This window comes from Ambystoma mexicanum, chromosome 7p (assembly GCF_040938575.1).
Source record: "Ambystoma mexicanum isolate Mex_15411 chromosome 7p, UKY_AmexF1_1, whole genome shotgun sequence".
Taxonomy (NCBI): domain Eukaryota; kingdom Metazoa; phylum Chordata; class Amphibia; order Caudata; family Ambystomatidae; genus Ambystoma; species Ambystoma mexicanum.
In genome coordinates, this window is record NC_090939.1 from 659,870,839 (window position 1) to 659,884,715 (window position 13,877).

The 13,877-nt window shown below is 47.7% G+C and overlaps 1 protein-coding gene across 2 annotated transcripts in view; it reads right to left on the reverse strand.

Annotated features, from left to right (window-relative positions):
- RFX8 (regulatory factor X8) overlaps nt 1-13,877 on the reverse strand; it is a 1,087,262-nt gene that overhangs the window by 63,674 nt on the left and 1,009,711 nt on the right. For both annotated transcript variants that reach the window (XM_069636724.1, XM_069636725.1), the window contains one exon: nt 2,664-2,950. In XM_069636724.1, the coding sequence (XP_069492825.1) occupies nt 2,664-2,950 (287 nt within the window). The remainder of the gene's footprint in view (nt 1-2,663; nt 2,951-13,877) is intronic.

Genomic DNA, 13,877 nt, shown 5'->3' on the forward strand with positions numbered 1-13,877 from the left:
TCCAAGGGCCCGGGCCGTCTCAGTATCCGCCTTGATGGCCTGAAGGGAATCGTCCACTGTCTTCCCAAACAGGTTGTTCCCGTCGAAGGGCATGTCCAGGACTCTGGTCTGGACGTCCTGCCGGAAGTCCGTAGCTTTGAGCCATCCACGACGTCGAAGGCAAACGCCGTTGCCCAGCTGGCGGAACCCAGTGTCGGCGATGTCCGTCGCCACGGTGATGGCGTGGTCCGAGGCCACCTCACCTTCCTGCAGGATCTCAAGGGCCTCCGCCCTCTTGTCGTCCGGCAGAAAATCCAGCAGGGGAGCTATCTTGTACCAGAGCTCCCTGTCGTAGCGGGCCACGATAGCCAAGGCGTTGGCCGCTTTAATCGTCGTCGCTGCCGACGAGATGACTCTACGCCCTATAGTATCCAATTTCTTTCCCTCGCCGTCCGGCGGGGAAGTCGATGTGGAGGCCGCACCCCCCCCCGCTTTCTTCCTGGCTGCCGCGGAGACGACGGAGTCCGGGGTAGGCTGCGCCCGGAGGCATAGGGGGGCCGTGTCCGGGACCCGGTACTTTTTCTCGTACCGGTCTCTTCTAGCTGGCGTCGTGGAAGGGTTCTTGAGGAGGGAAAGGCCCTCATCCCAAATGTCGTCCAACAGAGGCACTGCGAGGACCGTCTTCCTCTTGGCCTCGCGCCGCTGATAAAGGAAGCCTTCCTTTTTCTTCTCCTCAGGGCAGAGTTGGAAAAGCTCGGAAGCCCTGGAGATCATGGAGTGGAAAGATCCGATCTCGTCGGGCGGAGAGGCCCTGGTGGGAGGCGACGACGGAAAATCCTCGTCGTATGCCTCGTCGTCCGTACCCGTCGCTGCCGTGTCAGTCCCCGTATCATCCCCTCGGGTGGACGGGGAGGAGGGCTGGAAGGGGCGCGACGGTTGAAAAGGAGGTGGTGGATGGATCCTTCTTTTCTTGGTAGGGGGAACACCAGAAGGTCCCGGTTCTGGATCCCCCGACGGGAGAGGTTCCTCCGTCGGTAACGGTAGCCTCGTCCTTATCTCGGAGCATAAGGACTGTATGGCCAACAAAATGGCCGCCGAGTTGTCTTGCGGCGCTGGCAGAGGGGAATCCGACGGGCGAGCAGGGGCCCCGTCGGTATCCTCGACGATGTCGTCGTCGTCACCTGCGTCGGGGTCCATTCCGACGGGCTGGCCTTCCTCCACGCCTAGGCCGTGGCTTAAGACCTCGATCAGCTCCTCTTCTGAGGTTGAGGCCGACTCTACGACGACGCCCTGCCCCCCCTTCTTCTTCCCCACGGAGGGTTTCACGGGGGTCCTATCGATGGGCACAAAGGAAGACTCCCTCCGAGGAGGCAGGGAGATTCTGGGCCCTGAGGTCGCCACCACTGGTGCAGCCACCACAGGCTGAGCCAGGGCCGCCGCGACCGTTTCGATAGAGGGCTTGGTCGGATGGATCAAGGCCTTCACCACCTTAGGTGCGCTCACCGCCTTATCCTTGAGGGAGGGGGCACTGCCACGCTCCTCCTCTGCCTTAGAGCTCGACCGGGGCCTCTCCAGGAGCTTCGCCGGGTGCTCGGCCTTCCTCTTACCCGACCCAGAGCGTTGGCTCGTGGTTGATGGTGCCGGGGAGGGTGCGCCCTGCCTGGCGCCCGTAGAGCCCGACCGTTCGGCGCTCCCGGTGCCAGCGGACTCGCGGTGCTTGGCCTTATGTTGGGCCCCCGTCGCCGGGGCGCCCTCAAAGGTCTTAGAAGACCGCTCGGATTTCTTCTTCTTCTCGCCAGACGGGCTCTTACCCTCCAGCCAGTTGGCGAGACGTTGATGGCGGTCCTTCATGGTCCGTTCCGACATGTTGCCGCAAAACGCACAGTCCTTTTCCACGTGCGTCTTGTCCTCATGAAGGCAGTAAAGGCAGAAAGAGTGTTCGTCCTCCTTGAAGACGTTCTGCAGCTGGCATCCAGGGCAGACCCTGAACAGCTTTCCGGGCGTCGAGCTTCCCTTCTCCTGGGCCATCTCCGAGACCGGGCCTGAGAAGCTTCTGGAGTCCTCCGAAGTGTAGCTCGACGAAATCTTCACCCTTGAGGGGCACAGATGAATCCGACACGGGTCCCCGTTGATCGGATGTAGGATCGGTGGAGCTTGAGGCTCTTTTGACCGAAAGAATCGAAGTTTTTTGTGAAAAGCGCGAAAAAATAGCACTAACGCTCGAGAGCAATAGCACGAGGATCCCAACACATGAACGTGCGGTAAAAATCTGAAGATGGCTGCCAGAGGCGGTGCTTAGGTAGAGGGCAGTCATTGGCTGTGGTCAGTATTACGCAGAGACCAGTGATTGGTTATTACTACGAAAGACAGATCAGAAACGAAACTGATACTGGTTTTTTCTTTACCGAGGATTCCCAGCCTGATGACGGGGAATATTCATGAGCATGTGAATCCATGCCAGACCCCATGCTGGAGAAATGTAAGTTACGTTCCGAGCCGCAGCTCCACCAGACAAAAAAAGCAAGATCCCCCAGTTCAGAAAGAAATGTGTTAAAACAGGCGTTGTGTGCAACACCTGTTTTTAGCACCTTTTGTTCCAATCCAGGGGAATGGAAAATGAATCCATCAATTTTGACACTTATTTGTGTTCATCTTATGACAATTAAATTATCATTGTGTATTACCTTGTTCCCAGTGGCTGCATCCACCGAAAATCCTAGAACCTTAAGCAAAATATTGTTTATATTAAGTTCACTTTTGCTATTTTCAATAGTAACTTGCGGAGCCCCTTCTACTTTGGGCTGGCCAGCAAACACCTCCAGGAGGTAGGTAGACTCCTGAACTATTTGGATGGGAGGGTGATCTCTCTGCAGCGTCTCTAAAGGTTTCCCATTCTCTTCCTCCTCTATGCACGTCTGAAGAATATGAATTGCGTATTCAAGAAGCAGCACATTCAACAAATGCCAGGATCCTGTGTGGAAATAAAAAAAAGAGTGACAAAGTGGAGTTCTCTCAGTGTTCATTCAACTCAAATAGCAGCAATGACACCTACTGGCACCCAGGTTGATAGCTTGTTGTAAATCAAAATTACATACTTTGGTTTTACCTAGAGATTCATTTCACATACCCTCAATTTCTCAACACTAGTATGAAAACTATGGACATAGAAGTTGATTGTATATAAGGACAGGCAAGCATATCCTGTTCGCATCTTTGACTGCATATTTATTCCCCATACAGATTTTAAATCCACTCAAGATGTGTCCTTGCCTTTCCAGTACTAAAAAAAACTTGTGCATGTTCAGTTTTCTTTCAATTAACACACCATTTCTATGTTGAAATACTGGGAGCCTGTTCAATGCATTCCTATCTTTCTATTTTCTAATGTTAATAATAATTTGCCTCTTTGTACCATGCTTATTTTCTGTTGGAAGATGCTTTAGCCCACCGGCGAGGACAAGAGAAGTCCAATGTTTTAATGGGAACAATTACCTGATGGGGTTATAGATGTAGATTTGCGCCAATATAAAAGTTTGCCCACAAATTGAGTCTCAACTTGCGCTTTCATGTTCAGAATGTTTTTTTTTATTATTCAAATCTTTATCAAACAAAAACACAATTCATACCAAATAGTACAACATACGGTCTGGCATTCTCGAAATCTAGAGTATCCAAGAGTCCCTGAATACATCTCCACAACCAGTAGAACAGTAAAACTGAAGGAGTGAGCACAATTAGTGAACAGTCGAATTAACCAGAGTTACACGAAACTAGCAACAGAGAGGAATAGATTCTTTGGGCGCACTGACACAAGCATTTTACAGGATGGTGGAAAAACACCTTAGTTCACCCGTTTATTTTTTAAAGCTTTATTTATCTTGCAGGAGCCAGACGTGTGCACAAAGCATGTTCGTACATTACTTAACAAAGCATTTCCCCCCAATGACATCATCATCCTCATCACTCCTGGACTTTTGAACCTAAACAAAATAAACAATAACCTAACCTTGGAAACCTGCCTGACTCACAGTCCTCTAGCGGCTACTCATCCTAAATCTTTACCCCCATTTCCTCCCCTCTACTCGACGCACTAAAGTCCCTTCCCCTACCAAGCACATGCGTGCACTACTAATAATATGGACAAGTCCTTCATTAACATTGGCCTATGAAATACATGTTCCTTATCTTTCACCAACTCATAAAAGCGAGCCCATAGTTTAAGGATTTTTTGGTAGTCACTGTTTGCTAATGTACAAACCTTCTCCATGGCCACAATTCTCCAAATATTCCCCCACCATGCCACCATAATAGGATCCGCATTTGATTTCCAACATTGGGCAATTACCAGTGTCGCTGCGGTCAAGATGTGAGTAATCAATACTTCCAAGGCCCCACTTCCTGCATAACTCCCTTACGCCACTGCCCTCAACACCACAATCCCGGGATTCATAGGTAACATAATACCAGTTATGTCTCTGATATGACCTAGGATCTCCTTCCAATACATTTGCTCCCATGGGCAGAACCACCAAATATGGCCAAGATCCCCAACTCTGCACATTCCCTCTAGCAAAGGGGGTATGAGCGGCTGGTTATTCTATCAATGTGTTGGGGGAGGGAGGGCCTTTTGGTACCATTGAAAGTAGATCTTGTATGCCGATTTTTTTAATTGAGGTGCATTTGGAGGACCTATGTGCTGTCACCCATATTTGTCCCCAATACTCCTCTGAATTTGTGAACCCCTAGTTCTCTCTCCCACCTGTCCATATTTGGCAGTCTATCCCCTGGTGAGGTATCATCCAACAGTTTGTATAACCTTGAAACACCTTTGTACACCCCCCCTCCTTCATATTTATATTTCCCCTGGTGGTCTGGTACCAGCTTCTTTCACCCCACAATTAGTTATCCAATTCCTTAATTGTGTATAACGAAAGCGCTCTTTTTTCACTAGTTTAAATTGGGTCTTACATTCTTCAAATGAGTGGTACCACCCTCTTTATATAAATCTCTCAATCGGATTGATTTCCCGCCTTCCCATCCTCCCCAAAAGCTCTCGACCTTCACAGGTACGAACTAGAGCAGACAGCAGATAACAGGCCCAATCCCTGTGTCAAACCTTTTAGTATTAATGCTCTATTCCAATACCATATTGATCACATGGTAGTGTCTAACAGTGCTCCCACAGCTTCTCTTGCAGCACTCCCCAGAAACGGGAGTAATGCTAATGGGATGGACGTCGCTCCTTGCTCCACCTCACACCACCCCTTCATCCCCGTTTGCAATGACCATTCTAGCATAAATATAACGACAAACATGTCCTTTTGTAACTTTTGGATCATTAACGCTGGGATTCTGATCGGGAGGGCCCGGAACACATATAATAGTCTAGGGTGGAGCGTCATTTTGATTGCCGCAATTTCTGCAAACCATGACAGCTCTTGCAGGTCCCATCAATTCAGATTCTCCCTTATTTTATCCCACAGAGGCGGAATGCTTGCCTTGTAGAGATCCTTATATCAGGGTATTAATTGCACCCCCAGGTACTCCACATCCTCCGGTACCCAAATCAAAGGATTCTCCCTACTCCATTCCTTCACCCGCTCAGGGTCCTATGATACATTAAGAGCCTTTGATTTCGTATAGTTTATCACAAATACAGAGACTTATCCAAAGTCCTGTAAGATTTCCATAACCCTCAGTAAAGATTGACCCGTGTTGCGCAAAAAGAACAGGGCATCATTCACATATAATGTGATTTTAAGAGACCTCCCATTACACTGCATGCCTTCAATTATGGAGTCTTTTCTCATCACACATGCAATTGGATTGATCGCCATCGCGAAAACTAGAGGTGAAAGCAGGCATCCCTGTTGCATGCACCACTTAATAGCAATTGGGGCCAACAGCGTACTATTTAAATTAATTCTCATGTTCAGGATTTGAAAGTTTGCCAGCACCACTAGAGTAAACACAGGACCAAACCATATTCTTCTAGCGTTTGCCGCAAATACCCCAATTCCATGCTTTCAAACGCTCGCCTAGCGTCTAACGCTGCCACTGACATTCTCTGACCTGCTCGTCCAGCCCAGCCAATGAGACTGACCGCTGTGAGGGGTCAGTAATTCGAGGTGGACAACTTCTTGTGGTTTTCTCAGTGTTAGACATTTTATTGATAGCAAAAAGTGCAAAGAAAACCTAACAAAACCTACTCTACCAAGGAGTTCCCTACCTAGTCTAGGTTCTAAGGGAAATTCTCCTAGCATACACAAAACTGTCCCTCACACTAAACAACAAAACATTCAAAGTATATCATAAACAACATAAATAAATGATTACCAAATAACCAATGACTTGGAACGAACTTTAGTTGCCGTGGGTAGATCCCCTTTCCGGGAATGTCCAAAAACAATCTCTCCAAGTGTTAACAAAGAAAAGTAAAGTCTTGAACCAGTACTTGAGAGTTCCAAAAGAAAGTCTTGAACCAGTTCTCCAGAGTTCCCAAAAGAAACAAAATGTCACCCAAACAAAAATCCACTGGTAGCAGTTCTTTATCCGTCTGTTGAAAAGTTCCCCTTCCAATTCCAGCAAAGAAAACAGCACCAATGGTAATCCTGGATAACCTCCTTTCAAGATGGATTTGACACAGTTCAAATACAAAAGTACCACTTCTGCTTCAACAACTGTCCATAAGGTTGTAACCTCTGCAGCATCTTTAGTATAACTTGTTAGGATGCTTATTCTTAGGGTGTTGCCTTCCTCTTGACAACCCCCTTCTACTTCTGTCAGTGGGGAGGCAGGCTCCTTTGCCCAGTGTGCTACTGCTTCAACCACCTTCAACTGCATTTTCTGACAATATTAGACAACCACAGTTCTGTTAACTCTGCTTCAACTTGGTACTTTATGATTGTTAGGCAACTTAAAAACAAGACTCTTTAACCTTCACAGGTAGGCATGGCACTCTCCTTTCTTACGTCATAAGAAAAGGGCAGCCTCTTTTGTCTGTCTTACTATATGCCTTTGCTTCCAGACTGCTTCTCTCTCAGCGTCAATAGTCTCAGCATTTCAGATTGTGGACATAATCGTCTTACAAGCACCCAGCTCCCTTCCCCATCTTTGGTTCGAGAAGCTACCCCAAAGCTGTATTGCCACTTTTCCAGCTTTGGATAACCTTGTCACCCTTGTATCAGATGATACTGGGCATTACTGCTCCAAACATATCCATGGAGCTGTATGGGTGAAGGCAGGGGGACAAGATTATACTTGTCTGTTTCCAGTTTTTTATGGGAGTATTTTTACTTCCTATTTTAATTTTGTTGGTAGTATTTGCCCATTTTTAGTAAAAGTGACTATACACCCTGTATTTGTAGGGCTGTCTACAATTACAGAATACTTGTTCTGGATATTACAAGACTCTGTTTTCACAAGAGAAACAGAATTAGGTAAACGCGACCACTCTTTGATGTTGATTTTGAATTTCAAAGAACTGTAAAAACTTGCGTTCCCTTTCATTCATAAAGAACCATACGCTACCTTTCTTTGAAGTAATAGTTCTTGTAACAATTTGTGAAGGTCAGTTTTAACTTTCTGAGTGGTTTGGAACAGCGTTCTCCCTCTTAATTGAAGACACGCGACCATTCCGGTAAAGTCATGGGGCCTCATTACGACCCTGGCGGTACGGAGTGAACGGCGCCGTAAAAGGTGCTGGCGCCGTTCACTCCGTACCGCCGCATTACGAGTTCCCCTCGCGGGACACGGTAAGCATGCCTGGGAAAAACAGGTGTGCTTACCGGGTCCCGCGAGGGGAAGAGGGAGCAAACAACGGGCCATCTCGTAATGGCCTGTTGTTTGCTCCCTCTCCCATTCCCATTCAGCCCTATGGGGGCTGAAATGGGAATGGGGAAGGACCGTGTCCGGGTCCTTGGAAGGAGGAATTACCGGGCCTTCCGAACTCGGAATGGCCCGGTAAATCCTCATTCCGAGAACCCGGACCCCGACGCGATTTCGGCAGCAGCCATGCCGCCAATAGCGGCATGGTTACTGCCAAACTCGTAATGAGGGCCATATAGTTCAACAATGGAAGAAGGAAAGGTTTTCATTTACGCGAGCACTCTGACTTGCATTAAATGTGCATGTGATACATTTCTTTTGCTGTTAATGATACATTTCTTTTGCTGTTAATGATACATTCCCTTTGCTATTAAGACTTTTCACAGCAACAAACAACTTTAACTCGCTCCCACTTCTACGCAAGTTATAATTGAGCTTATTACAGTTACCGGCAAGGGTTTTTCAGTGAATCACAATACGGAGCTTGACTCACCAGCTCCAGAAACACTGAAGTTGCGGGCTGCTTCCACTTCCTGACTTTTCTTCCTGCTACTCCTACGTCAGACACTCTTGGGACCCACAACCCTGTGCAGCACGGGTGTCTGGGGTCTCCTTCACGCCTCTATCCCTCGGCTTGCTTCTGCACATAGTCCTCTGGTTGCAGCACAATCTTAGCTTTGCAGTCACAGTTACTAGGTACATATGGGAAGACCTTCTACTTCAGCACGTCTCTCTCAGTGCAGCCACGGCAAAGCAGGGTTTGTGAACACAGGACCAACCAGAACCGGCAGGTGAAATCTGCTCTTCTCTCGTCCCGGCGTCTCTTGTGATCACACTTCCTCATTAACTGCCAGCCTCATGCTCTTCTCCTTCTACCTCCAGCATTCCAGCTCCTGGTCCTTCCTCAAACTCCTTCAGTCTGCAGCCTGATATGCCTCTCAGCTGGGGCACTTGACTTCATGTGCAGGCTCTTAGTGTTAATTCCCTGACCATGGCAAAGACCATTAGGCCTACTTGCCTGTCCTTTACTTCTACATACCTTGTCAGTCCTCTTCTTCATCTCAGTTCCTGTGGGGTTCTGGGACATTTCCATCACTCCTGTTTGAATACTTTTGGCAATGAGGAAGATGTTTATTTTTGGGGATACAAAAGACCTGTTCTTTTGATATAATATGTTGCGGTGTTACAACCTTGGAGTTCACCATTTCAGTCTTACTAGGGGGTTGAGATATATTAAAGTGACAATAAGTCAACTCTGACCTGGTGGTAAAAGTATCCCTCTCAGAGGAGAAATACAGTTCCTCATTCCATGGAATCTCCTCACTACCCTGGGCCTTGTCTCCACCCAGGGGATCCTCCCGCAGTACGCCACCCCAAGGATTGGGATAAGGAAGCGTTTGCCCTCTCCTGGCCACCTAGCAGGAGACTTTAGGCAGGGTTTTGGCGAGGGATCTGCAGGATTCCCCACACCGCTCCCCTTATGTTGTCTGGTGTGTTAAGCCACGCTGTAAACCCTGATTAGTCCAGACTAATAATGTTTAGAAGTATCAGCATCAGTTGGGTTGCTAATAATTTAGCGTCTCCATTGAGGAGAGGGATCGGCCGGTAACTTGCACAGACCGCCGGCTATATGCCTGGTGTGAATAGCAAAGCCCAGATCCTGTGATACCACCCCCTTAGCCTGTATGGTATTACATAATTTAGTCAAGGACTGTACCAGCCAAAAAAAAAACCAAAAAAAACTTATAGTAGCCATTTCCTAAACCATCAGGCCCAGGAGCTCTATTGTGAGTCAGCACATCTATTGCTTTCCCCACCTCGGAAGGCTGATGGGAGCTTCCAAAAATTCTTTATCCTCTAATGATACCTTAGTCAAATTAACCTTTTGCAAAAAATCTATCAGTTTCCAGAATCTATCGTCCCCCCTTCCATCAGCCACCTATAAAAGAAATCCATAATCTGCATTTTAACCAATTCCTTTCTCCATGTCACCCCCTTAATATTTTAATTCCATGATGTAGTTCCTCCTTTTCAGGAATCCATAATCTGCATTTTTACTGATTCCTTTCTCCATGTCACCCCCTTAATATTTTAATTCCATGATGTAGTTCCTCCTTTTCCTTCTCTGCAATTTTGATGATAACAAACTATTTGCCTTATTACCCCATACATAATAAGATTGTTTCGCCTGAATTAACAATTGGGCAGAGTGGTCTGCTAAATGTGCTTCTAACTGACAAGATCCTTTAATTAATTCTCGTAATGATCAAAGTGCCCTCTTACGTTTATGTGCCCTCTCTGCCTCTCCAACTGCCTGTTCTAGTGTAATTTGCATAGACTCCCAGGCCTTCATGAACGCTGCAGTTTGACCTATAAATTCCCCCCCCCCTATTTACTGCTTTTCCTGCATCTGATATAACTCTCTAATCCATTACCCCATCCTCATTTTCTTGGAAGTATCTCTAGATCACCTCCTCCATATACAACACCCTTCCTTTCTCCGAGGTACTATCCGTTTGTAGTCGCGGCAGGACCGGCGCATGATCCGAAAGACACTGGAGCCCTATTTCCTTCGATAGTTTCTTAGGCACTAATGTCAGAAACACCATAATCATACCGATCCTTGAGAAGCCCCTGTGTGTGTGTAGTCCTTTTCCCGTGTCTAAAAGAACGCCAAGTCTCTATCAACCCTAGTTCCATAAGCAATTTCGCTAGTTCTTGTCGATTTCTATTATCATTCCCAACCACCGGATGGATCCATTACACAGTTGAACTCTCCTCCAATTACTACCTGCCCCTCACACATCCAACGCAATTTGGTTAAGACCGCCCTTGTGTATTGATCCCTTTGCTCATTGGGGTCGTAGGAAACAACCTGATCGAACCAGCGTGTACACCTGATCTTCGATAAGCCCCTTAATGATAGTGATGTGTCATTTATATAGCACTTTCGCCAAAGAGCTTTACAGAGAACATATTTACATCCTATCGTATCATACAATATCACCCAACCGGAGTTGGCACTCATTTATTGACCTCGGAAGGATGAAAGACTGAGTTGGCCTTTCCGGGAATTGAACCCGCAACCTGCAGATCACGATCAGATTGCAGCAACGAGCGCTCAATTCGCTGAGCTATCTTACTGACTACTTAATGAGCAAGTACCTCCCTTCCAGATCCCTATAAATAGCCTGCTAAATGAAACCAAGAATATTGGCAACTCAAATTGCTTCCCCTCTTTTTTTGCACCCTCTATTAGCAAAGTATTGTTGTGGAAAGGATCTGTTTTTCATTCTCCTTTCATCCCCTGCTAGCAGTTGCGTCTCCGGAAGAAACGCACCTGATGCCTTCAGCTTCCCCAATCCCCTCAGGATCGAGCGCCTCTTGGAGGGGGAGCCGAGACCCCTAACATTCAGGGTCATGAAGCCCAATTCACCCAAAACCTTTCGATTTTCCCTGCGCCGTTAAATAAAGCCAACTCCAAAGAACTGCAAGCCAGTACCCATTTCCTCTCTTCTCAGGGTGTCGCCAAACACCATAACCAATCACATAAAATGAACTACCTGTCAACAGCGATAGGGACCTGAAACAATGCAAAAATAACACCATAATCCCGTTCCACAAGACCTACTCGTTGACCCGATATCTAGTGGTCAGTTTCAGGAGGCACTGCCCAGTCCCCCTACCTGTTTGAATTCTTCAAAAATCCTGCCCTCCGCCTACCCCACTCAAGAACCCGAATATTTCCACAATCCGCTAAGCGGCTTACACCATACCCCCACAGAACCCCCCCCTGCCCAAACCTATAACTCCCATTCCCTAGAATATTCCATTGCTGTTTCTACAAGAGACCAGCCCTAATCCTATAAAGTAATCGTCGGGATGCATTCGCCTCTTCCTCTTGGGTATGGATGACCCCTCCTCCAGCTGCCCTGTAGCCTGCTTCATTCTCTTTTGACATTCTGTCTTGGGGACGATTCCCTCCGCTGATCACCTTCCCCTTGTTCCATTAGCGCTGCAGCTTCCTCTTCTTTCGTTACGCTGTAAAAGGTCCCTTGGTATTCAAACTGCAATCTACATGGGAAGGTCCTCTACACCTCACCCCCTTTTTTCGGAGCCAGTTTGTGACCACTCAAATTCTTCCCCTTCTGCAGAGTTGCTTGAGCCAGGTCCTGGAAAAGCTCTATGGAAGTCCACCACCTGTTTTAGGGTACCTTAGTTCATCAGAAACCAAGCCATACACACGGGGTTTCTGGGGGGTGGGTTGTCAGGTTTCATCCAGATGATTGCATAAGGAATGCCCTTCTGTCACTGTTAGTGGCTGAGCGGATGTTCCCAGAGCCAGGTCATCTTGGCCACTCCATGCTTGCTAACATTAAGACCAAACTCACTAATCATTGCAAGCTATTATGAACATGATAAGTAATTCCCATCAGGACCAACAATGGGCATGGTACCAACTGCTGCAACATTCATGCCCTGTCAAAATTCAGCTCACCCGATGGAAGAACACTAGTGTGAGCCCGGGAGCCATCCTAGAAGGAACATGTTACTTACCCGTAACTGTTGTTCTCCGGTCTGGGTCTGGCATGGATTCACATGATCATGAATATTCCCCGTCTTCAGACTGGGAATCCTTGGTAAAAAGAAAGCAGTGTTGCCTTAACTCAAAACTGCCTTTCTATCAATAACCAATCAGTGTAGACTGGGTCATACTGCACCCATCCACTGACGATCGTCTCCCTAAGCCCCTCCCCTGGTGACCAACTTGAGATACGAAGCACCCAAGGTGCCAGTATGAACCCAGAAGAGCCACAGCGGCGAAGGAGGGAGGGTTCGCAAGTCAATCCATGCCAGATCCATGCTGGAGAACAATAGTTACAGGTAAGTAACTTGCTCTTTCTCTAGCATGGGTCTGGCATGGATTCACATGCTCATGAATATGATTAGACAGAGGAACATATACACAACCACATCGGGTGGCAAGGCTCAACAGAAGCAATGCAATTACCCTTGGAACAGACTCACAATAGGTTGTGCAGCACTGCCTGGCCGACTCTGGACTTCTCCCTGGAATCCCTGTCGACACAGTAGAATTTCACAAAGGTGTGTGTCGACCTCCACGTAGCAGTAAGCACAAAAGAGATGGGTGGAAGGTTCTGAATGAATCTGAACCACTGGCATTGCTCTGGGCACTCTACCACACCACCGTTTTTTAGCCCGTCTGCGCCATTGCAAAAGGGGTCCAGCCATATGCAAATCAGTCAGGTACTGCCACCAATCGTAGCAGCCCAGCCCGAATGCTAGGCCAGGTCCCCTCTGCACGGAAACACAAGCAACCCCAGAAATGTTTCGGCCTTGTTGGGCCTCCTCAGTGACCTATCAGTTCGGGCTGGACTGCCCCTTTTAGGGGTGGGACTAGGCCTGATTTGCATATGGTGTTTTCCCTTCTGTAATGGCTTGGCAGGCGAAGAACGATGGTCTGGAGGGTTGCCCAGAGCAATGCCAGTGGTTAAGATTCATTCTAAACCTTCCAGCCATCACCTCTTTGTTTTTGCTTTGACCTCCACGAAGCAGCAGCAATGGCTCTGGTGGAGTGGGTTCTTGGCCGACCTGACAGTGACAGTGCATGTTGAAGCCAAGAGACACCTGGATATGGAGGTTTCCAATAGAGCTTCCGATGATTCACAGGACCAAAATTACCAAAGAGTTGAGATGTCTTCCGGAAAGCTTTTGTGTGTGTGCCACGTAGAATTTTAAGACACGAGCAACGTCAGCGTATGCTGCGACCACTCAGTGGGTGACGAAGTATTCAGAAAGAAGACTGGAAGCACCAAAGGTTGGTTAGGGTGGAATTCAGAAGGGACCTTTGGGATGAAGGATGGATGTGTTCTCAGCACCACCTTTGTAGCATGGAAGGATAGGTATGGCTGTTTGCAAGCTAAGGCCTGGATCTCTCCGATCTGCCTGGCCGACGTGATGGCCACCAAAACAGCGGTCCTCCATGAAAGAAACTTCAGAGAAATTTGAGGCAAAGGTTCGAAAGGAGGCCCCAATAGCCTTGTAAGCAC